This window comes from Pipistrellus kuhlii, unplaced genomic scaffold (assembly GCF_014108245.1).
Source record: "Pipistrellus kuhlii isolate mPipKuh1 unplaced genomic scaffold, mPipKuh1.p scaffold_m20_p_1, whole genome shotgun sequence".
In the NCBI taxonomy this organism is placed as follows: domain Eukaryota; kingdom Metazoa; phylum Chordata; class Mammalia; order Chiroptera; family Vespertilionidae; genus Pipistrellus; species Pipistrellus kuhlii.
In genome coordinates this window covers 28,259,000-28,283,422 of record NW_023425404.1, presented here as the reverse complement: position 1 = coordinate 28,283,422, position 24,423 = coordinate 28,259,000, and the positions used below count along the sequence as shown (strand labels likewise).

The following is a 24,423-nucleotide window of genomic DNA, read 5'->3' as shown; positions in this document are numbered from 1 at the left end:
ACTCTGCAATTATGGCAATAGACGGTAAGCAACCATTTTTGTCAGCTTGACTTTTAAACTGACCACTTAACCGATAGACTTTGCCAGGAATGGGTTAACTGAAAAAATCAATGGCTGCACCGCCTTTTCTTTCAAGGTGGAGTTAGAGTAGAGAACAACGTGCAGTAGTTTAAAGCCCTGCTCACACAGTTCTACACAAGCACAAGCAACACTGTGGGGTGTTGGTTTTTGGTTTTTTTTTTTCCTTAAAAAACAAAACCAAAAAAACCCACAATGGTTGCTTAACCAAGTGGTTATCCGTTATGGTGTTGACATAGGAAAAGGTGAAATGCTGTGCAACAGGCGGCTCCGCGGCATGCACGCGTGGGATGTTCCTTGGATGGACAGACAGACTTGCTTTTCACTTCCTCCCAATTTTGGTCCCGCCCTCTTAGTGCATCTTCCTGAGAATGCTAAAAAAAAAAATAAAAAAAATAATAAATAAAAAAGGAAAAAAGAACATATTGATCTTACTGCAAGCGGTCCTTAGTCCTTTTTAACTCCAAGGAACTGGGTGTCCCTGACTTCTCCACTGTGTGGTGAATCGCTTTGCTCTCCCCGCTGCTGCCTTCGCCCTCTGTCGGGCTGAAAGCTTCCTAGCGGGGGACAGAGGACCCCAGGCTCCCAGCACCAGCCGCCCGGGGAGCGGAGGAAGGAGCACGGTCCCGCCGGCCGCCAGCAGCGCCCGGACACGGACACCCAGAGCCCGCGCGCCTCTGCCCGGCTCCGCGCCCGCCGGTGCCCGGCCCCCTCTCCCTTGGGGCTCGCGGTGCCCCCGGTGCCCCGGGTCGGCGGCGCGCTAACCCCGCGCCCAGCCGCCCACGGGCGGCGCGGAGGAGGAGGAGGAGGAGGAGGAGGAGGAGGAGGAGGAGGAGGAGGAGGAGGAGGAGGAGGAGGAGGAGGAAGCCCTCTAGGCGCCCCTCTGAGCGGCGGGCTCGGGGGCGCGGGCCGCGGAGCCCCCAGCGCCGCCTGGATGCTGCAGCCGAGCTGCTGTGGGCGCCGGGCCGGTCCTGCCCTCGGCGCGCTCCGGGGGCCGGAAGGGGGCTCTGGATTCAGATCCCTCCCTCTTTCCCTCCGGCTCCCGGGGCGCTCCCGCGTCCAGACCCTCCTCCTCCCCCCTCCTCCCCTCCTCCCTCCTCCTCCCCCTCCTCCCCGTCCTCCTCCTCCTCCCCCTCCTCCTCCTCCCAGTCCCAGGTGCCAGCCGGGAGAGGAGGACGCGTCCCTGCTCCCGGCACCCCGCCATGGGCAACGCCTCCAACGACTCCCGGTTCGAGGACTGCGAGACCCGGCGGTGGCTGCCCGCGGGCGAGAGCCCGGCCATCAGCTCCGTGATGTTCGCGGCGGGGGTGCTGGGCAACCTGATCGCGCTGGCGCTGCTGGCGCGCCGCTGGCGGGGGGACGCGGGGCGCAGCGCCTGCCGCGGGAACTTCATCTCCCTGTTCCACGTGCTGGTGACCGAGCTGGTGCTCACCGACCTGCTGGGCACCTGCCTCATCAGCCCCGTGGTGCTGGCCTCGTACGCGCGCAACCAGACCCTGGTGGCCCTGGCGCCCGGGAGCCGCCGCGTCTGCAGCTACTTCGCCTTCTCCATGACCTTCTTCAGCCTGGCCACCATGCTCATGCTCTTCGCCATGGCCCTGGAGCGCTACCTGGCCATCGGGCACCCCTACTTCTACCAGCGCCACGTCAAGCGCCGCCGCGGCGTGGCCGTGCTGCCCGCCATCTACGCCGTGTCCCTGCTCCTCTGCTCGCCGCCGCTGCTCAGCTACGGCCAGTACGTCCAGTACTGCCCCGGCACCTGGTGCTTCATCCGGCACGGGCGCACCGTGTACCTGCAGCTCTACGCCACGCTGCTGCTGCTGCTCATCCTCGCCGTGCTCGCCTGCAACTTCAGCGTCATCCTCAACCTCGTCCGCATGCACCGCCGGGGCCGGAGGGGCCGCTGCGGGCCCCCCGCCCTGGGCAGCTGCCGGGGCCCCGCCGCCGCCCGCAGGAGAGGGGAAAGGGTGTCCGTGGCGGAGGAGACGGACCACCTCATTCTCCTGGCCATCATGACCATCACCTTCGCCGTCTGCTCCTTGCCTTTCACGGTAAGCCAGTCCCTCGCCCCCGTGGTGTCCACAGCCCAGCCCTGCGGCGGGCAGCCTTCTCACGCTCTTCCCTCTCACTCTCACCCCCACTTTTCTGCCGCCACACACAAACTTTTGTAACATTGCACCAAGGTGCCCTCATTTGTCAAGGTCTGCACACTTCCCCTGCCACTTCTCACCTTTACCCCACTTCCACCCCTCCCCGATCCTGGTGTGAGGGCCTCCTTAGGCCAGTGTTTCTCAGATGGTGAGACAGTCCCAGTGATACAGGGACAGGGAGCCTTGCCACTCACTCAGCCGCCCCACTCCTCATCCTACAATCAAAAGCCCCTAGAGTGTCCCTCTCCAGCCACTGCCAGCCTGGCGTGGCCCCTTCCGCTTCTCAGCGGTTGGCAGTGACATCTGACTTCCCTGAGCTGCGGTCTGCCTCCTGGTACCCCGTTCTGCACACCGGTGCTGGTTCTCTATACGTTGTCTGCTATTTCTCCCCCGGGTAACAGCACCCAACCCAGAGCATCCCAGCCGCCACTGAGAATGGCCCCGATAGAAGGGTGCCTGTTGCAGAGTGTCAGAGCCTCATTATTTGTTCGAAGAGTTCAACAGCATCCCCAACCCTCACCCTCAGTTACAGGTTTCCCAATTTACATATAGGTAGCATAACTCTTTGTGGCCATGAAAATTCATAATACATCTGTAATGGTAGTGAGCGGAAAAGCTGGTTGCCAAGGAACCAGTTCCCTCTAAGAGGAGGCATTTGCAGTCTTCTTACAAAACATCTTGACGTTTTGTAAATACACCCAGGTGCTCATCGGTTTATAACTGCGTGCTGGAGCCCCACGCCACAACAGAAGTGGCTGGTCGGTCTCAGGGGTGGGAGAGGTAGGCATGTCCAGCGCCTCCAGGACCTGGCCGGGCGGGCCAGAGCCTGTCTGGGGAACTGAAAGAAAGGAGCCTAGGGACCGGTGGGATCCGTCCTGGTTTGGGGCAACCTCAGCAGTTAGTTTTGTGATGCTGTGAGTTTGAGCCTCCTACGGTGTACAGAGAGCCTGGGATGTGTCTGAGCACGGGCTGTTTTGGAAACTGGAAGTTCAGGCAGCTCCACTTCCTAAACTTCAGAAGAACAAGCCTGACCCTACAGGCAGTGCATGGTTGTCAGTGACTCCCACCTGCCACGATCCTGGAGGGGAAAAAAGACAGGCCGGGCCTGCCATTAGCCGGTCTGAACTGTAGAAGCCGAAGAAGTAACTTTATCCTACTTCCCACCGTCACCCCTGTTTTTTATTATCTTCATACGCTCATCTTCAGGGGTGGGAAAGGACACAGGGTTCTAAAAGCCCGGATATGACCCTTCCCTGCCCCAAATCAACTCCCTTTCCCAGCGAAATTCTCTCCTCCCCGGTCCTCACTGTCCTCCCTGCTGCCCCATCCTTTGTCAGGGCAGCAGCTGGCCAGTAAGGTACACTTTGAAGGGAATGAGGTGGAGCACGTGACTGTGGGAGGCTGCAATTCCCATCCCGCCTACAGCAGGAAAGTCTGTGCAACAGAAATGCTATGAGGTAGAAACCAACATGGCTTCTGTGAATTTGTTATGTTTTACTGATAAAAATCTATAGATTATGTTAGGAGCTAAATCAGCTTTTTAGGGTTGGGAATAGGATGCAGAATAAGTATAAATGAAAGAAAGTAGTTCAAGTTCCATTAAACAACTTAAGAATTCACCCTGGGAGACATAAACTGTCTCAGAATTGGGGAATGCCTGTCTTGGATAGGTGGGCCTTAGGATATCATTTATTATTTGTGAGTATGTATATAAAAATATTCCTGATTCTCAGCTACTTCAACAGCCTAGGGATGGGCTCAGAGGGAATCAGAAATGTGTGAAAGGACTGTTCTTTCCTTTCCTAGGCCCGGCAGAGGAAGAGAGCAGGAGGAAAGGGTCTCCCCTCTGAGCCTGACTGATCTACTGCATAAACTGTATTTTCCAAGACAAAGGCAGTGTTTTTAAGTAAATTTTCCTTTTATCATGAGAACTCCATCATCACTACATGTTGCTTTCCAAATATATGTGATTGGATATATTTGAATATATATATATATATATATATATATATATATATATATATACGCCTCCCCTTCATTTAACACTAAGCCAGAGGCAGATCCAAAGTTGCTACATGGAAGGAGCTTGGAGCTAAGCATCTGGTTAGAAGGAATGGGCAGTAGGAGTTGGCTCTGAAGCCGTGTTTTCATTAGGATTGCCTGTTTATGGCATGGGAGGAGCTAGATGAAGATTATTTTGTCAGTAGATTCTTGGTTCTTGTTATTCCTTTATTTACACGGCACTTTAACCCTCAGGAAGTGTTACACTATCCCAATTTATTTCTTAGAGGAGCTTATCTGATAATTCACAACTCATAGCTACAGTTTGGTGCACACAGTCTGTTGTTTCAAAATGCTCATCACGTGCCCCATGGGACACCATTTCCCCTTATCCTTTTAGTTTATTGGCCCACACTGAGACTGCGGTCACAAATGGCCTGCTCCAGTCTCCCCGCTGAGGCAGCGATCATTTCCACACATCCTAACTGGGGACACTGTCAGACAAGGCAAAGACTCGTGGTTACCTTTGGACATTCTCATGTTCCTCTCCCAGAGCACATGCGGTCATGAGCCACAAATGTGAGCCACATGTACAGTCTAAAACTTTCTAGTAGCCACACAACAAAAAATAAAAAGAAACAGATATTCATTTTAACCAATATATTTTCTTTCACTCAAATTATACAAAGTATTACCAATTTAAAATGTAATCAAGGTAAAATAATTCTTAGTGAGCTATTCCCACTAATTTGCTTCCTTGCATCCTAGAAAATACTGGCAGTTTACCCTCTTTTTGCCTGTTCCTTCCAGAGCTGCCTTCTATGTCCCTTCTCAGTGGCCCAGCAAGGAGGGGGATTCCCGGCTGGGTGCCCAATGGGACCCCTGCTTGTGTCAGCACGTTAGGAGCTGGGGAAGGAGGAGAGTGGGGATTTAGGAAACCTGTAATTTCTCATGTCATGTTGAAGGTGTGGGCAGGTCAGAATTACTGCTTCTTTCAAGGATCTCAGTCTAGGACTTCCTAAGTTTGGGAAGTATAACTATCAAAATGTAAAATACCCAGAGCCCCTTGATGAAGTAAAATTCACCCTCAAAAAGTCATTATCAGCCGAAACCGGTTTGGCTCAATGGATAGAGCGTCGGCTTGGGGACTGAAAGGTCCCGGGTTCGATACCGGTCAAGGGCATGTAGTACCTTGGTTGCGGGCATATCCCCAGTAGGGGGTGTGCAAGAGGCAGCTGATCGATGACTCTCTCTCATCGATGTTTCTAACTCTCTATCCCTCTCTCTTCCTCTCTGTACAAAATTAATAAAATATATTTTTAAAAATCATTATCATTATCATCAACAAAATGGCTAACAATTTTAACCACTAATTTTTACATCCACTAACCCAGTGGTCGGCAAATTCATTAGTCAACAGAGCGGCAAACCGCGGCTCACAAGCCTCCTGTGGCTCTCGAGCCGCAGTTTGCCAACCACTGCACTAACCCATTCTCTTCCTAACAACCTGTAAAATAGGTGGTATTATTATTCCCATTTCCCACCCACAGCTGGTGAATGCTGGAGAGAGGATTCAAAGTCAGGCAGTTTAAGCACAGAGCTTATGCTTTTACCATAATACTATCAGCAAGAAATTGCTCCTTTCAGGGGTACCATGAGAAGATTAATCCAAAGTCTCAAAGAGAAATTGAGAAGATGTTATAAATACCAGGACCACTTTGCCTCTTAATTCCAATTTACTAGCTTTAAAAGGAAAATGGCAAAGACCTTTTTCTCCTTGTCTGATCAAAGGGCATGAGCCGGGCCTGGAGTGTGTGGTTCCTTTTTTCTTCTGCACACACCTGTGAATGAAAAGGCTGAGACCGAGGCTTAAGGAGACTGGATACTGTAAATGCTGCTCAGAATAGGAAACATTCAGATTACCTCTCCCATAAAGTCTTCTATTGGTACCGTAAAACATTTCTTAACTGATTAGAAAAAAGGCATGTGTTGTTTAGGAAATGACGTTGTTTTGGTTGTTCAGTATGAAATCCTTAATGGGACCAACAACATATTCCAAAACCAAACTGTTTACGTACTAAAAGAGATATTGTATAAATTAATAAATTCCTCCTTATGTTAATCAGCTGTTGTCATCATTTCACAGAGACATAGAAACTTTCTTCATGAAATGGGACAGAATGCAGGAAATAGATCAGACTCCATTCTTGCCTCTGATACTGTTTATGTCTTCATTCCCAACTACGTCAAGCCACTTTCTCACGACTTTACTAACACCCGGCGTAGCGTCTGTCATTTTAAACTGTTTTCCACATGCCATTAGGACAAAGTGCTTATACATTTTATCCAGTTCTAAAATTTCAAGAGTGAACCATCAACTCATTCTAAAAATGTCTTCTTCTTTAGAAATTCTTTAGGGCTATAATTTCCAGGTAATACTGATTTGTGGAAATCTGATCTTTGTGACACAGAACAAATTTCAAGTAAACAATACTGGAGTTTGGAGTTTCCTGTTCATTCCTAGTACTCTTTATGACATGAATGGGGGTTATGAAACCGACCAGTTACATACATGGAAAGTATCACAATTCTAGTAAGAATGAAAGAGCAACCCAGAAATCTTTCTGCGCAACCCCAGTGAACTTTGCTTGGTGATATTTTAAGTTAATATCCATGTAAGTTAACATTTGTGCATCATTAATGATTTGTTTGGGGATGGCTGAAATAGTTTTAATACACATTACTTTCTGAGAGAAGAAAGTTTTCCTATATGAGTGTTTTCACGCGATATCTTTTCCTTCGCACGTTGATATTACAAAATGGTGGTTGTGAGTAAAAGCACAATTGCACTGAGTTTTTAAAATGTAGAAGGCAAGAACCACAGTCCTTTTTCCAAAGGAGGGGAAGTCGTGTGTTATGTCTCCACCCTAGGTTGAGTTAATCATCACTCTTTCTATGATTAAGATCTCAACTTAAAGAAAAACAGCTTTTAGGGATGGTATGTTTCTTTTTTTTTCTCTCTCTCTCTCTCTCTCTTTTTTTTTTTTTTTTTTTTTTTTTTTTTTTTTTGACATCTCAAAAGCCCAGCACAGTATTAAGTTAAAGGGGGGAAAAAGAGTAGAAATGGTGATTGATTGATCTATGGAGACACAGTGTTTCAGGAGGGCAATCAAGTCTTTTCCCACCTAAAGGCCCAGTTAACTTGCAACCTGGTCTTAGTTCCCCTGGCTTCTCCTGGCTTCCGTTTTGAAGTTTCTGATCACCATTTCCCATCCTCATTTTGACTAACATTTTTAAGTGTCTCAAATTATATCAAGGTGTACCAAGGTTCATGCTTCTCAAACTATTCCACTCCCTGAAATTGCACCCACTCGAGCAGAAAACTAGACGTAAGGCCTCTGCAGCTCCGGGTGTGTGATGGGCGGGCGGAGGGAAAGCGCACCTGGGAAAGGCTGACACTTCCTGTACACCCGCACTCCACGGACAGGGCCTAGGTCACTTGCCAATCACTTGCAAAATCTTATGTTTATCTGAGTTCTGGGTAGATAGTGTATAGTGTCCAACATTTTCTCGAAGGGTTTAGACTCTAAACTTTAGAGTCACTACCCTGGAATATTTAGGCTCAGAGCTCCCAACCTTGGCATTAACTCCTCTTGTGTCTGGCGCTGGTATCACCTGCAGCACAAGGACTGGAGCCACATCCATGTCCCTCTTTCTTTCTAAAGGAAAATGGGCTTCTGTTCCCTCTACCACAGAGCACCTCTGCTTTGGGGTAGGAGGAGTTTCTTTAAAATACCAATTACCTGAAAAATAACCTCCCCGAGAATTTTTTTAAAGAATGAATTATACGAAGCCTAAAGCCAGGACACTCACTAATGTCTTCACAAGGAAGATAAATATATAGCAATATCTGCTTGCAATGTAGCTGTAGAAAGTGGATGAAAGAAAAACACCCAAAGAAAGCCATATAGTTACTTAGATATAGCCATGGTTCTTTTTTTTTTTTTTTTTAACTTATTCTGAGATGTAGTGTGCATCCATATTTAATTTTTTTAAATATAAATTTTATTGATTTTTTTTTTTTACAGAGAGGAAAGGAGAGGGATAGAGAGTTAGAAACATCGATGAGAGAGAATCATCTATCAGCTGCCTCTTGCACATATCCTACTGGGGATGTTCCCCGCAACCAAGGTACATGCCCTTGACAGGAATCAACCAGGGACCCTTCTGTCCACAAGCCGACGCTCTATCCACTGAGCCAAACCGGTTTCAGCTAACCATGGTTCTTAACAATGACACCCATAAATCTTAAAAAGGTGTCCGACAAACTCACAATTCAGGCAGCCCCTGGTCGATGTTACATGAGGCCCTACATCACAGGCTGGCAGCAGAGTAGTGGCTAAAAGAAAAATTTGGGTCCCGCTGCTTAAACATGACTCCAGGGCTTCCCCACTTACCTGCACTGTGATTGGGACAAAGTAAGTAATCTTCTAAGCCTTGGTCTCTTCCTTCCAAAATGGGAGTAAGAATGTTTTGCAGTTCCATGTAAGGACTAAATACAATTAAGATTTAACATCATGCCTGGCACATGTAGGTATTCAGTACGTATTAGCTGCTATATCCATGGGATTCCAAAGGAAAAATGGATTGTATGTTAAAGATCAGGAATTCAGGAAGTTTCAAGTCATTTGTTTGATTGGCCAGGCCTGAGCAGGTATTCTGTTTTTATTTCAGGTGTTGGGTAAGGTTCTAAAGCAGGGTTCTCAACCCAGGCTGCCCTTGAGAATCACATGGGGTTGAGAGGGGACTGACACCCGAATATTTTTAACCCTCCTTGGGTAATTTCAGCCAGATAAAGTTCTCATTTGCACTAAAATTCTTGAACTCACTACGAGTTTGTATTGATGGTAGGAAAGTAGCTCAAACAAACAGTATCTAGTCAGTGTCGAGATGAGGTTTTCCACAGGAGGATGTAAGGATTCTATAAAAGATCAAACAAACAAACAAACAAAATCCACTTATTTTTATCTGTGCAGCTTTGTAGGCATCATAGTCTTAATAAAGCCTAGTAGAGAGGCCTATCCTAAGGAATTAAAATTATCTTGGCTCATTTACATCAGCACTAGGTGTTTTTCTCATAATAAATTTATTAGTAGTATGTGCAAAATATGTATAGTTTCTCCCAGCCTCTGAAGCAAAATAGCACTGAAACATGATAATTAATTGGCTTCTATGCAATGTGTCAGCCTTTAATGAAAACGTGGGATTGGCTGGAGGGAGAGGGGAATGGGGAATTATTGGTTAATGGGTAGAGCTTCAGTTTGGGAAGAGGAAAAGAGTTGTAGAAATGGATGATGGTGATGGCTGCTGTTCTGTTCTTGGATGAGATGGCCAGTCAAGTGTGGCCACACGAGAAGACAAGAGTACACAGTTGGTTGAACTCCCAGGTCCTGGAAACAGGAAGGGCTGAACAGCAACAAGGACACATGGGAAAGTACTAGCGCAAGGCAGGAGGCAGGAGCAGGAGCTGGGAGCCTGGGCGCGGCCTTCACTGGTGTTCCCGAGGGAAAGGCGAGGCAAGGTGGGGTGACCAGTGTAGAGCTGGCCATTGGAATCACTTCAGCAGGCTCTAGGCTGCAGGACTGGCTCCTCCTCCTCCTCCTCCTCCTCCTCTTCCTCCTCCTCCTCCTCCTCCTCCTCCTCCTCCTCTTCCTCCTCCTCCTCCTCCTCCTCCTCCTCCTCCTCCTCCTCCTCCTCCTCCTCCTCCTCTTCCTCCTGGCCATTGGAATCACTTCAGCAGGCTCTAGGCTGCAGGACTGGCCCCTAGCTGCCTGGTCCTGGGCCCTGGCAAGACTAAGGCAGGGAAATATTGCCTCTTGGGATATAAAGCCAGACAGAGGGGCTCTGGACTGGTTAGTTTGCCTATGGAAGGACTGCTCCCTGGTGAGCCCTTGGCTATCTCTAAGGATTGACCGTCCCTGAAGGGGCAGTCTCTCCCCAGCCAGAAAGCCTTGTAGTGTGTCAAAACATCATAATGTACAGAGAATGAAAAATATAACACAGCTGCACAACAGTGTGAATGCATTCAATGACACTGAATTGTACATGTGAAAGTGGTACATTTTGTTATGGGCATTTTATAATAACAACAACAACAACAACCACCATCCAGTATCCACAAGATAAGAAATGGTGAACTCTAGACAAAAGACAAGAACCAAATTTTTTAAAAATGCAGAGGTCAGAGAAGGCATCTTACATCAAGAACTTCAAGGGCTACTGAAGTATGTATCTCTTTCCCAAGAGTAAAACAAGAAATTGTCTTCTGCAAAATATTGGCCAGCTCCTGGAAAGCTGATGTTAAGCATTTTTGACAATTTGCATAGTGGATGAAATGGAAACAAGTAGTACAGAATTGCTTCATAGTTTAAAACCATTTCTCACTTCTCATTGCTCTGTCATACTCCAAGGAGACCAGGAACTGAAAACCTGACTCATCTTCACGGTGAAGCCGTGAGCCTAGAATGCCAGGCCCTCCCTACACTGCCCATCTGGTAGCCAGTGCAGTGTTATCAAAGTCTTTGGCCAAACCAGATTATAAAACTCGGACTTTTCTGCTACCAAGTGCGTGCATGCGTGCCCATGCATGTGGTGATTACTGTATCTTAATCTGCCAGATTTACATACAATGTTATCCTGAATTTCTAAACTCCAAAATCACTCCTTAAAGACACCATATAAGTCCTGTGTAGTTCTCATCTAAAATAATTCAGCTGCCAAGAAAATGATTGCCCCACTGCACATCCCCACCTAACTGTCTCTTCCTGGTAATCAGGGACTCCACCATCAGGCTTCTTTTTCCTTACTCATCTGCCAAGTCTTTTCTCCATTCCCTATGCCAAGAGTCTCTGGCATAAACACCTGTGGCTGCCAAACCTTCCTGCTATTGTCCTAACATAAGCAACACGAGCAGGACCACTCTTCCCCCTCCTTGCAATTTGCTTTGTGTATTCATTCGTCAGATGCCTACAGAGGAAGCAGGAGAGAAGGAAATAAAACATTCCTTCCGCTGGTGCAGGAGAGTGGGAGAAAGAAGGAATAGCTTTCTACCTCCTAGGCTCCTATTGGCAAGAAAGCCCCTGGGACATTATAAAGTGGTTTTAAATGACTGGGTGTGATTTACATCTGTTTTCCTCTTTTCGGTAAGCTGTGTGGAAGTGTTTGATCTTTATCGAGCACGTACAGTCCCATTCCTTTTCATCTGACCAAAAAGTTGTGTTGCTCCCTAAACATCTAAGAAATCCCCTGAGAGCTGGTATCTCAGCATGAAAACATTGGCCCACAGGTAAAGATGGGTCAGCTTCTCGGTGGTTAAGACATTGCTCGGGAGACCTTTGCTGTAATATCGTGGTGAGCAAAGCACCGGTGTCGAGGGAGCTGGTGCCTGTGTCTTGACTCCACCACCAAACAGCCCTGGGTACTTGGGTGAGTCGCCGAACTTCTCTGCACCTCGGGGTCCTCATTGGTGAAATGGAGAGCATACCTAACACTGTGGGGCACTTACTAGGTGAGCGCTGTTTTACATAGCTTACACACAGCACTTCCTGCCCTCTTCCCAGCTAAGAAGCGGGTGTTGTTGCTATTACCACCTGTTCTACAGATGTCCCTGAGGCATAAAGAGGTTAGATTCTTACTTCTGGTCCCAAAGCTATATATGGAACCCGGTTCAAACCAGGCAGCCCAGTGGCCAGAATCCATGCTCTGTTGTGTTTCCTCTCGCACTGAATTGTGATCATCAAATCAGATTAAGTATCTGGAAGTAAGTGTAACATGCTGTTACTAACTTTCCTGAAGTTCACTTCCTCATCCGCCAAAAGAAGACAATACTTCTGTTTCAGGGTTTCTGAAAGGCATAAACCCACGGAAGGAGAGTGAGAATTTGCTATATCCACCTTTCACCACCATCGCCACCACACACAAAACAGGTTTTGCTTTAGATCCGGAGAAACTGCCTATGGCCTAAGCCTGTCCACTGCGATAACATACAATACAACTGACATCATTTCCCCCTTTTGCTTCTTACAGATCTTTGCGTATATGAATGAAACCTTTTCCCGAAAAGAAAAGTGGGACCTCCAAGCACTTAGGTTTTTATCCGTCAATCCGATCATCAACCCTTGGGTCTTTGCCATCCTGAGGCCCCCTGTTCTGAGACTCATGCGCTCGGTCCTCTGTTGTCGGGCTTCACTAAGAACACAAGATGCAACGGAAACTTCCTGTTCCACGCGGTCAAACGCCAGTAAACACACTGACCTTTGTGGACAATAGCTAAGAGGTGCTTCGTTAGCCAGCATCTGGAAGATCATTCTGAAATGGCTCCTCAGAGAAAGGAGAAAAGTAGTTTGTGAACAAGATGAAGCTACCCTAGTAAGAGAGGAAATCAACCTTTTAGCAGTGGTTTAGGCCGCGCGGAGCTGACAAGCACTTCCTGGAAGGCGTGGGGAGGAGCTGTGGAAATCCACCCTCCAGGAGCATGTTCCTTACAGGGCCTTTGAGAGGAACAGCCAGCTGCATGAAAGATCGGTTGCCTTTTGGTTGAAGCTTTCCTGTTGGATGAGAGAGCATGTGGTTTTGTAATCTGTTTAAAACCTGAAAGAGTTACTGTGTGTTTTCCATTTCCTCTTCTGTGTTACTACTGTTATAAACATACGGTGCACAGTCAGACCAGGTAAAACTTCATATGTGTTTTTCTAGGAAGTAGATATGTGGGAGCAGCCAAGCCTCGTGTTCTGTGATTGCTTAACAAACCCTTTCTTTTGAAAATGAGTTTTCGAACTATAGGCACTTTGTAGTATAATGTGTGTGTGTGTGGGACGGTAGGAGTGCTCTCTCCTCACTGCGGCATTACTAGTAGAAGAATAGACTCAGTTGGTTGATGTGAGCTTTTCCACTAGTCCTCTGGAAGTTGTGTGTCAAAGTATCAGATTATTTATTTTATAATGTCCAATAGTAATTAAGAAAATGTCAGGAATTTTCCAAGAAATAATAGACTAGTAAGAAAGTTGATTCTGATTAATACTCTTCATTCTATTTCCAGGGGGAGAGTATAGGTTGCTATGTCTGAAGCCATGTATTTAGGGTTAAAAACTGAAAAATCTAGTCAGTTCTTCAGATGCACTGGAACCCTTTTAACGCTGGTGTTGAGGTCATGACTGACATCTACTTTGTAAGATGATTGTGTTGTAGCAAAATTCATCTGCCCGTATTTTTATCCAGGAAACATGGTTGACTAATACTATATAGGAAATCCTGTATCAGTGAGTCATGTCTTTATATATTTCTACATCTAAATGTTTGGCCTGGTGTAAACTCAGCATCAAACTATTTCAGTGAATTTGCACTGTTTAATCATATCCTAGTTACTGTGTAAACTCATCTGAAATGTTATAAAAATAAACTATAAAAGAAAAATTTGAAAATGAAATAGTATTTGCTAAATCCTTCCAAATAACATTTAATAGCTAGAATAGATATAATATTTTTCAATGAGATAGAAAAAAATTTAACTTAGCAGGTTTTTAAGTATGGTTGTATTGTAAATTAGAGTTTAAAATATTCAATATAGTGCTTGGTGCTAGAGGATTTTTTTCCTTCCACCATGGTCTTCCAAGTAGTAAAACCATCTATTTTTTTTCCAGTGAGTATTATTACAACATAGCTGTTATAAAACACAAACACACACACACACACACACACACACACACACACACACAGAGGGATGTTAGTTTTTTTCCCCAAAACCTCATTGAGTTGCTTACGTAAAAACATTTTCTATAAGTAGTTATCAAATTAGATGATCACTTGGAGTTTTTTTTAAAACCATTCTAGGCACCAGTGTATTTGACACAATCTATGTCAAATCAGCTCTTATTTTAAAAAGAATAAATTATTTGCTTTTCTACTAATTTAAACAAACCAGGAAAAATTTAACTTAACTAAATTCTGCATATGTAAATAAATCTTCCCTGACTACCAAGTAGAAGGAATTAAGCTCATGGGTAATTCCTAATCATAAAATTCTGAGGTTAATTTGAATCTGAATTTTTCATCAGATGGGTGTGTTTCCCCCCCCTCCAAATGAAAATGTTAACTATGATCTTTCACCCCACCTCACCCCCCAAAAATAGTCTGGAATAATGCCTAATAACTTTTTTTTTAAAAAAAGCAAACTTGGACATAATATCATTAGTGGGAACAAAATAATTCACTTTGGCCGCCCAAAATATAACAGTTTAAGACATTTAAGAACTGGTAGATTTCTAGAGCTTTATTCCCTAGTTTACTTGTGTTTCTTGCACTGTGTTAAATGACTATTTCTTTTGCACTGATACATACATAGAAGGAATTGAAGATAAAAATCCCATGTAATAGTCATTCACCTAGTATGAATGGTAATTTAAAGGCAATAGAAAATTTTACTAGGATTAGGTATATGTGGATATATATATATATATATATACACATACATACATACATACATACATACATACATATTAATCCCACCCCATCAGACATACTTGTTTAGGTTTATTGAGTCATTTTCAAGTTAAATGAAGAAACACTGAACGTAGCCTGGTATATTAAAGAACCAAATTGTGATGAAAGAAGACCTGGATTTTAGTCTTTGCCCTTGTCAGTGTAATGAAAAGGGAGAAAATATATTGGATATTCACCTCAAAATGTCAGCCCCAACCTTAGGTGTCCAGAAACAGGCCAAAGCAGTCTGTTCTGAGCTGAATTATTGCTGGACAGTTCACTGTGCCCCCAGGCCATTTTTCCCAGGAAAGAACTGGGAAATTCTCTTCCTAAACTGTGGCCTTGAATCTCCAAAGATACTGTAGGGACCTGAGTTTGCTTAGAAGCTATAGAAAGCCTCTCCCGAAGACCTAAACCTCAGAGAGTTTGAATCCAGAATCAGACTTTGAACCAGACCAAAGCTCTAGAAAAAGCACCCACCCCAATAGCAATGCTGGCAGAGCTGCAAGCCCTGAGCGGCAAGGAGGGCAAAGCCCAGCCACGTCATTACGTTTTCAGTGTAATTCAGTTAAACTGTCAGCGCCCTGCCTGCTCCTGTCAGTGCACATGGAGAGAGAGATGGTCTGATAACTGAGTGTTAATGTAATGTCATTTCTGATTTGAACCAAGAAAAAAACAAACAAACAAAACAACACACTGTAGTCAGGTTTAGAATTTGATGACTTAGAAAGTCAGGCTAAGCCAAAAAGCTAGCACTTGAGAGCAGAGGTTTATTTATTTCACTTAGCCCAGTGGTCGGCAAAGTCATTAGCCAACAGAGCCAAATATCAACAGTACAATGATTGATTGAAATTTCTTTTGAGAGACAAATTTTTTAAACTTAAACTTCTTCTTAAGCCACATCTTCAAAATAGACTTGCCCAGGCCGTGGCATTTTGTGGAAGAGCCACCCGAAAGGGGCCAAAGAGCCGCATGTGGCTCGCGAGCCACAGTTTGCTGACCACGGACTTAGCCAAATGTAGTGGTTTAAGCCAATCAAATGGTTTTCTGAATCTGAGAAGAATTCCTACTTGAGGCATTCACAGATAGAGAAGCAGCCTTGTCTGCAGATGAGTGATTTATATGTAGATGGACTTATAAAGCCTTCTTATACAGATGGTGTTGCAACTTGAATATTTGATGTCTATTTTCTGTCTTCATTAAACACTTAACTCCATTGGATTTCCTCTCCAAGGGCACATTTATAACATACCTCCAATCACTAACAGCATTATAATTGATTGCTTTTAAATTTACAAAGCATTTGATTGCACTATGGATAGAAATGTTGTTTTAGCAATTCCCCAAAGCTATAGTCTAACTTATACATGGGGCCAAGTCCATACATTGGGCATTAATTTTTTATTTCAGAAAGTGACTCTTTTTTGTTCTGGTAGATTGTGTGATTTTTTTTTTATTGTAAGTAAATTTCCTTGAATTATATTTTTTTATTTACTGTACAACGTCTGTACTATTAAAGGTCGGTTTGAGTGGTTTAATACCACGATATTCGTGTTTCATTTGTTAAAATCTGCCAAGAGTCAAATATATTAGTGAGGATTCCAACTGAAGGAGATGACATACTCAGAAGGGTGACTCAGGCAGGGCTGTTGAATAAAAGGAATATTTACAGAGGAGAGGGAAGGATCCCTTGCAGCTGTTATCACTCATAAGCCAGAAGACACAAGCCAGGAGCAGTTTCTGGAAACTGGTGAGAGCTGTAGGAGGTTCCACCCAGCAGGAGCTGTGGCCTTCAGGAGGGAAGCACAGCTGCTGCCACCACAGGGCGGAAATGAAGGGACTACTTCCTGTAGGATCTCTCCTCATGCTCTCTATTAGTCAGCTTGTTCCTCCCATTGGCCAAACCAACCTTAATCCAGAGGAACCTGGGCAATGAAGCCCTGAGTATGGGTGGAGAGTAGACTGAGAGGGGAAAATGGAGAATACCCATCATAAGTAGATTAAAAATATGGGGGGGTTTTGTTTGGTTTTTTGTTTTTGTTTTGTTTTGTTATACCTACACAAAAAGTGAAAACACAAAGTGGGCAGCCTCTCTTCTTGAAGTTTACTCCAAATAGATAGATACCCAAGCCTGGGGAATAGGGACCAGCCCCATCTGTATGGAAAGGAGTAAAATACTGTAGATTTCTTCACCTCAATATTTGTCATTGGCGAGGTGCACTCTGAGGCTGAGCATTTATATCTCTCCTACTCTGGAGGCAGTTAATGTGATGAGGGCAGAGAAAGGGGACCAGACCAAAGCAACTTTCAGTTTACTCTGTCCCCAGGCCTATAGCTATAGCTATTCCTAAGCAGAACAAAGGGAGACAGCCATGTATACGTGTCTGGAAATGGCCTGAAGCCTTGTTTTTAAGAAGGGCCACTGAGTGAGAAAAAGCTCACTATTCCCATGAAATGCTGAGGGCATGCCATATCCCCAAACTTAACATAAGCTGGGATAGGTCTATACAGCTGTTATCTAAAAAGAGTATATGTAACAGCTCAACAATTCTGCATAGTTTAAAATGCTGATAAAAAAATATCATGAAAAAATAAAATTTTAACAATCTGGAAAGAGATTGGACAAAGTATGATGCCTCAGGCCATCTGTCCATGTTGTTTTTTCTGTATCACAGAATTTGTCTTTACTCTCTCGTCTCACCTCCTAGAAAATACTTTTCCTAGCACACAGTGTCTCCTTCTCCTCCATCACTAGATCCTGTCCTCCTTCATGCCCACGCTCAACCTTTCCCTTTTTGGCAAATTCTAGATTTACCAGGAGATATTAAATATTTGTCAGACTGCCGGGAGTTTCTCAGACAAGTTATTGAACCTCTCTCACTCTATAAAACAATAATAATGAAATTATCTATCCCCTCAATTATTTTGAAGATTAAACAAGTAACTGCATGTAGGACATTCAGCATAGTGCCTGGATGTGGTAATGAAATTAGGAATTACTATTTCCTTAGATGCCCAGTTGAGTGGCTCCTCTGATTTCCTCACATACATAGGATTCAAATTGCTCCCTGTTGTTGGGGGTTGTGGTGCTAGGGGTCACAGGATCTATTTGTTAATTCTAGGTAACTGTCAAGAATAATCATGATGCCGAAACAGGTTTGGCTCAGTGGATAGAGCATCAGTCTGCAGACTGAAGGGTCCCAGGTTAGACTCTGGTCAAGGGCATGTACCTTGGTTGAGGACACATCCCCAGTGGGGGGTGTGCAAGAGGCAGCTAATGGATGATTCTCTCTCATCGATGTTTCTAACTCTCTATCCCTCTCTCTTCCTCTCTGTAAAAAATCAATAAAATATTTTTTTAAAAGAATAATCATGATAATAAGCATATAGGACAAGTTTGTATTTCAGAAAATGTAGTGAAGACTGGCACACATGGGACAGTGTAGAATGTGTACACATGAAAGAGGAGACCAGGAGAGACAGAAGGACAACAGGACACAGAACGTGGTTCATGTCCCCTTAATGGAGGCACAAAATGTGGTTCAAACAGGACATCTGTGTCAGGAAACACAACTCTATCACAAAGCTAAAATCTTCTGAAGATCCCCATAGTAAGTCCAAGCCAGGTGCCACAGGTGACCTTTTCATGTTCCTGAAACCAGCATGCAAGACTTCCTTCCCTTCTCCAGTCAAAACATTCCTCATTTCCTCAACTATCCCTTAGGTGAAACTTCACCACTCGGGTCCCTTGCTTTAGATCCTATCCAAGCTGTAAGTGCCCATCTTAAGCCACTGGGCCAGAACCAAACATCAATAAATAATTCGAGATCAGTCTTGTCAGTGCTGAATGCTGCTCTGTCAGCTGCTGGCTTGCTCCGTACCTTGTACTTCCATTCATTCAACCTGAGATTACAAAGATTTATTAGCAACTAGGTTGTGCTTTATCATTTTCAGCAAATGAAAGAAGCAACAACATTGCACGTTACTAGAGGTAAGCTGGGTGTGCAGTGGTGAGGGAGTTGCTCATGAAGGACATCCTCATAAGATACCCTTATGATATGGTGCTGATCTTGCCTCCTGAGGTTACAGGGCATCTCGGGTTCTCATTAGTCATTTTGCCTACAACTTTTCGGATTGGCCTCTGTAGACGAGGGATGGGGACCTTTGAGTTTACCCACTGAACCTGGCCTTTTGTGTTAACAACGGGTCCTTGAAATGCTGAGGAACTGGATCAGTGCCAGAACCCAAAGAACAATTTTTCCCTTGAAAAGGGAACTCACTATTTTTAGTTATCCAATGAGATTTTTGCTAGATTTAACTGGTCAATACTCATCTCAGCCATAAGAGTGTGTCTGATAAATCCTGATAAACATTTTTTAAAAATGCCACAGCTGCACCATTTAGCGTTGAGGAGAGTTGAGATTATCTTTCAGCTCTTGGAGAGCTTCTCAACATGCCCACACTGGGAATAGCTCAGAGAAACAAGTCAGATAGCCCTAGACATTTGAAAACTCAACATTAAATTTTTATGTTTTTAAAAATAAGTGTCCTCATGTGACTTGTAAAATGGAAGACATGATAACCAAAACACAGCGAGCTGCATGCTGTGGTGTACCACTATTTGACCTGTAAAAATAAATCTTCCTGCTGTGAATAGGCGTTCCGATAAAAGAAGAGCACGCTTTACCATAAACGAGAGATCTCTAGTCCCTTTACTACCTATTATGGTGATCGGAGAAACACTAGTGCAGATGGCCACATCTTTCCATGAAATGCCAGTTTGGAAAAACTAAGGAAGATGGAGAGTCCACTTCCTGTCTTTCTTCTACAAATAGCTTCTGTGTTCTCAATTAGGTTACAGTGAACCTCAACAGTTGCAAAGAAATGCTAAGTAAGGAAACACAATTACCCTGTGTTATCAGTATTCAAGGCTCTTTTAAAATAATGTCTTGCCTTTTGTTTAGCTACTGGAGCATGTTAAAAATACTACTGTTTTTGATCCTTTGTAATAGGAATTTTGGGCTAAAAGAAATATCACATGGGGGCGGGGGTGATAACTATTTTTAAACCACTGCTCTGAGAGGTGAGGAAAGCTGAAACTGGAGTTAGAATGCAGACATCGAATCAGGGAGATCTTTTCTCACATGCTCTGTCTCTCTCCTCTGCTCCTTGACTCCAGCCACCAAACCCAATGGTCTGGACCAGAAGCATGCCAGCAACTTTCCATCTCAGGGTCACTGCCCTGGCTCTGTCTCTACCTGAGATAATCACTCTTCCCCCAGACAGCCATGGTTCACTTCTTCATTTTCTCACCTTCAGAAGTTTGTCCAGTGATGTTTTCTCAGTGAAGCCGTCACCAACCACCTTTCCTGATGGTGTACCCCTGCCACTCATTTTCTTTACCCTACCTATCATTTTCCAGCATGAATGACCTTGAACATACCTACAGGTTGATGTGGTTATAACATGGTCTGTCTCCTCACACTAGAACGTGAGTTTCAGGAGGCACAAATTGTTGTCTAATGTCATGGTAGCTTGCAGTTGCCAGATGTCCCATACATTTAGAATTGTATCTTATACCTTTCAGGGTCTCCTTCTTTTTATTTTATTTTTTATTTACTCATTTTTTTTATTTACTCAATATATTATTCTTAGGATATTGTTTTAAATGATCCCATACTGTATTTTGAATGTTTTATATATAAATCTCATTTAATCCTCCCAATAACTCTGAAAGGTCAATGTTGTCCCCATTTTAGAGATGACAAAATGAATGTTAAAAGTTAAGCAACTAGTTCAAGATCACATAGCTTTTAAGGGAAAGTTAAAAAAATTAAACCATTTTCTGATTTCAAGCCCAGGAGTCATTCTATTGATCCCACAAAATGGACGTCAATCATGCCCTCTATCTCTGACTACAGTCCACTGAAATAAAGACTTCATGGGCATGTACCTTGCCTATCTTTATCGCCACCATACTTGTAGTATCTAGGATAATATCTGGTATACAGTAGGTGTTTCTAAATATTTGTTGAATGAATAAATAAATGGACAAATTGAAAGGCTAATGTCGAGGATATGATCTTGGTTCATCTCAGAAAGACTTAAAAGAGTTCATCTTCTTGCTTCTCTTTCTCTTCCCCTCCTTTCTATCCAACTCATCCTAAACCATTTGGTGGAGCTGAGGAAGTTGGCTTCTGAAGGTACAAAGTGTGAGAGCTTGAGCAGGAGGAGGGAGCCATGCATGGATGTGGGGTGTCAGAACCCAACCAGGGTGGAAATGTATTTATACAGGATGGTGCTTTGTGGCATGTGGAACGCGCACACACACACACACACACCCTGAAAGGCAGGCTAGAGTGGGACATCAGAGCAGGAAGCATGTAAGGAATTTATCCACACAGGAGGAATGACCCAGTGTGGGGAGTCAGACCCAAATGATGAGGGCAACCTAGCATCAGAGATTAGGAGCCTACACAGAACGAGAAGTAAGAGGGTGTCCAATGAGAAAAGCATCTTTGCATGGCTCTCAGAGCCCATAGGGAAGGAGGTTATTCACACAGTAGGTAAACTGTGTGCAGTCAGAACCTGAATCAGAAGGAAGGGATCCTTGCAAGGGGATGGCTCAGTGATGGTTTAGCAGCCTGAGCAGGATAAGAAGGGTGTGTATTTGTAGGGCACCCTGACATGGGCTGTCAGAGCAGAGAGGATTGTGTTGTATGGGGTAGTTTGGGTCTCAGAGTGGGGATTGAGAGCTGGAGCAGGAAGATGGAGATGTGGGGAGAGGTAATGATGGGGATGACTACCTACTGAGGGACTTAGCAGACAAGCAAATATATTAAGGATAATGGCTAGTGCTCATATCCTCGCCAGCCCATCCTCCACACTGCTTCACCAGCAGCTTCAAAATATGCTGATAGTTATTCTCATTATTGGTATTTTAAGTGAAAATCTGATCATGTTTATCAGGATCACATCTTTATAGTGTGTTGACTTTCAACCCTCTGCTGTTCAAATCTTCCTTATCATAAAAGGCACAGAGAGAGAGAGAAACAGAGACCATCAATACCACCAAAACCACCAATACCAATACTACCATCACCAACAGCAACCCTGACAACACTACAAGTATCATCACATTTGTGTCTACCTAATGACTTTGACAGATGTTACCAATAAGTCATGTTGACTTGCAGGTAAGTCTGGGACTTGGTTGGAAAGTTTGTAAGGAGGATTCTTCGAAAGGTCAGGGATCTCTAGGAGGACCTTGCCAAATACGGCAGCCCCTGCCTTGACTTCTCTGAACAAGTCCGAGCCCCTGGGTGTTTTACTGGAGTCTCTATGTTTAGTCTTTAGACCCAATTTTGTAGAACCATGTGCTTTCTCAAGGATACTTACCCTGCTGATTATATCTAGAGATAATTTTGGTTTAACTTGTTGCTACAATAAAAACCTAAGGAGGCAGGTGAATGGGGCTGTTTGGTCCCTATAGCCAAGCAGCCCCTTAGCCCTCTCTTTCACAGAAATGTGTGTCAGAGTAATCTATTCATCTGTCGTTCAAGGTCTGCTGGATGAATCTACCTCAGTGCTCACAACAAGGAATCACTGATGAAGTAATTACCTGTGCGACTGCCCCACCCATCTCCATACCATCCAAAGACACTGGAAGTCATTCATGCATATGTTTTCCTTCAAACAGTCCCATTGCTCATTTTCTCATTTCATTCAGGTTTCTGCTTAGACATCACCTCCTCAGAGAAGTCTGCCTTGACCTATATGGAATAAAATAACTCAATAAATATTCCCATCATTCTTTTTCCTCTTTCCCTTAGCTTAACCCTAAACTCTAACCTTAAGGTGTCTGTGTGTGCATACTTATGGCTTTTCTCTCCAAGTAGGAAAAAAAAAAATCTTCACAATGGCAGGGTTTTTATATTTTGCCTTTTTGTTTGTTTACTTACCATTGAAACAATATCTCATGAGGCATGTGTTCAATGAATAGTTATTAAGTCAATGAGTAAATCTAATTGTCAGCTAGGAATTTAGAGGCAAATTACCCCAATTTTTAAGTGAGGCCAAAGGTCTTTGGAAAAATAAAGTATTCCCATGTTCACTACAAGGAGATTTATAAGGAAAAGAAGACCATTGCAGTACAGTTCATGTAAGAAAAACAAAACAAAACAACACAAAGTAGCCTTTACTACATAGCCCTTAATTCACATTTGTAAAAGCATAAATTTTATATTTTTCTGTTTATTTTCAAGATTGGGGTTTTTCTGCTTATGAAATAGATTTCCAGGAATAAACCCCACTCTGTAACATTGCATCTATAGGGCCTGGCTCTCCAACCCATGACTAATGTCCAGAATCAATTCATTCCTACATCATCAGTTTCCCTAAATCGCCATCTCCCTGCCATCTCCAGGTAAGAGCCAGGCTGCTTCGCAGACAAGGAAGAGGGGACTGGGTCTACTCCATCCTTCCTCTCATCTCCTGTATCCTACACCTCTTCGTGGTGCTGAGATGCTTCTGGTTCACATCTGCATGCCTTGGCTCAAGCCACCCCTCAGTCTGCAGGGCCTCTGGTTCCCTGTCCTACTACACACCTATCCACTTTTAAGTCTCTGAGGGAGGTATTTCTGACTCCTCATTTCCATCATGTCATTAATGAAAATCAAACTAACTCAACATTATCCTAATATATAAAGAGCCAAAGTCTGTAATATCCAAAATGACCGAACAGATGACCAAATGGCAGGCTGCACACATAGCAGGCTCAGGTGGGTGGGGGCTGGTGAGTGGGCTGAACTGCTGACTTCAGTCCCTCCTGGGTCGCAGGCACTGCAGTGGTCCAGCACTGACTGCTGAGGCAGGAGTGGGCTGTGGGCTTTGCCAGCCAGGGCTTGGTGGGACTCTGGGTCTCACGCAATTGGGGGCTGGCCTTCAAACTGGACCCTGACAGGAAGGAAGAGGGAGCCCCATTCCTTACGGAATCAGCAGTTTGTCAGCTTGCTGTCAGGGGCCTACCAACCAGGAATCCCATTCACCTGAACCCTGGACCCTGACAGCAGGGAGGAGGGAATATGTCTAAAGACCAATTATTGGAACAAAGTACCTCTGAAGCAGAAAGAAGCTATTGTTGCCAATTTGAAAAAAATCTGACATTTCTATTATAGAGAAAGGGTAAATAGCAATATTAAAATATTTCCTCTATTTAATTCCCTTTTAATGTGCATGAATTTTTTGCACTGGGCCACTAGTAGTTAAGCATATGTTTGTAATCATGTGCTAAAACTGTTAAGAGCTACTAAAACTAACCTAACCCTTACTTTTTCTCCAGAACTATATGTATCTCTGAGGGCATATCTTCAAAATGTCTTTTAACTTACTAAAATAAATTCATCCCAGTTCATAGCAACTGTATCTTCTGAGATCCTAGTTATGATAATATAATATTCATCTCACTATAGAATTGTACCATGATCCAAATCTACAACAGAAACATAGTTGTGGTAGATTATAGATAGAAAAATATACCACAGACTAGTTGCTTTTCCCCTATAGATAATCTTACAAACAATTCCCACCTTTTTTTTTTCTTTATTGATTAAGGTATTACATATGTGTCCTTATGCCCCCATTGCTCCCCACCCCCCCA

General features: G+C 44.1%; 1 protein-coding gene across 2 annotated transcripts; it reads left to right on the top strand.

Annotated features, from left to right (window-relative positions):
* The first annotated feature begins 1,016 nt into the window (after positions 1 to 1,016).
* PTGER2 (prostaglandin E receptor 2) lies at positions 1,017 to 22,636 on the top strand. Of its 2 annotated transcripts, XR_006741412.1 has the most exons (4): positions 1,017 to 1,143; positions 1,214 to 2,129; positions 12,315 to 13,097; positions 22,623 to 22,636. XR_006741412.1 is itself a non-coding variant. In XM_036436726.2 (3 exons), exons 2-3 carry the CDS (start codon positions 1,281 to 1,283, stop codon positions 12,555 to 12,557), a joined length of 1,092 nt encoding a protein of 363 aa, XP_036292619.1. In that variant the 5' UTR covers positions 1,017 to 1,143; positions 1,214 to 1,280; the 3' UTR covers positions 12,558 to 13,782. The 2 variants fall into 2 exon arrangements, 1 of the variants encoding a protein (XP_036292619.1); XM_036436726.2 differs by lacking the exon at positions 22,623 to 22,636 and having other exon boundaries at positions 12,315 to 13,782.
* The last annotated feature ends 1,787 nt before the right edge of the window (positions 22,637 to 24,423 follow it).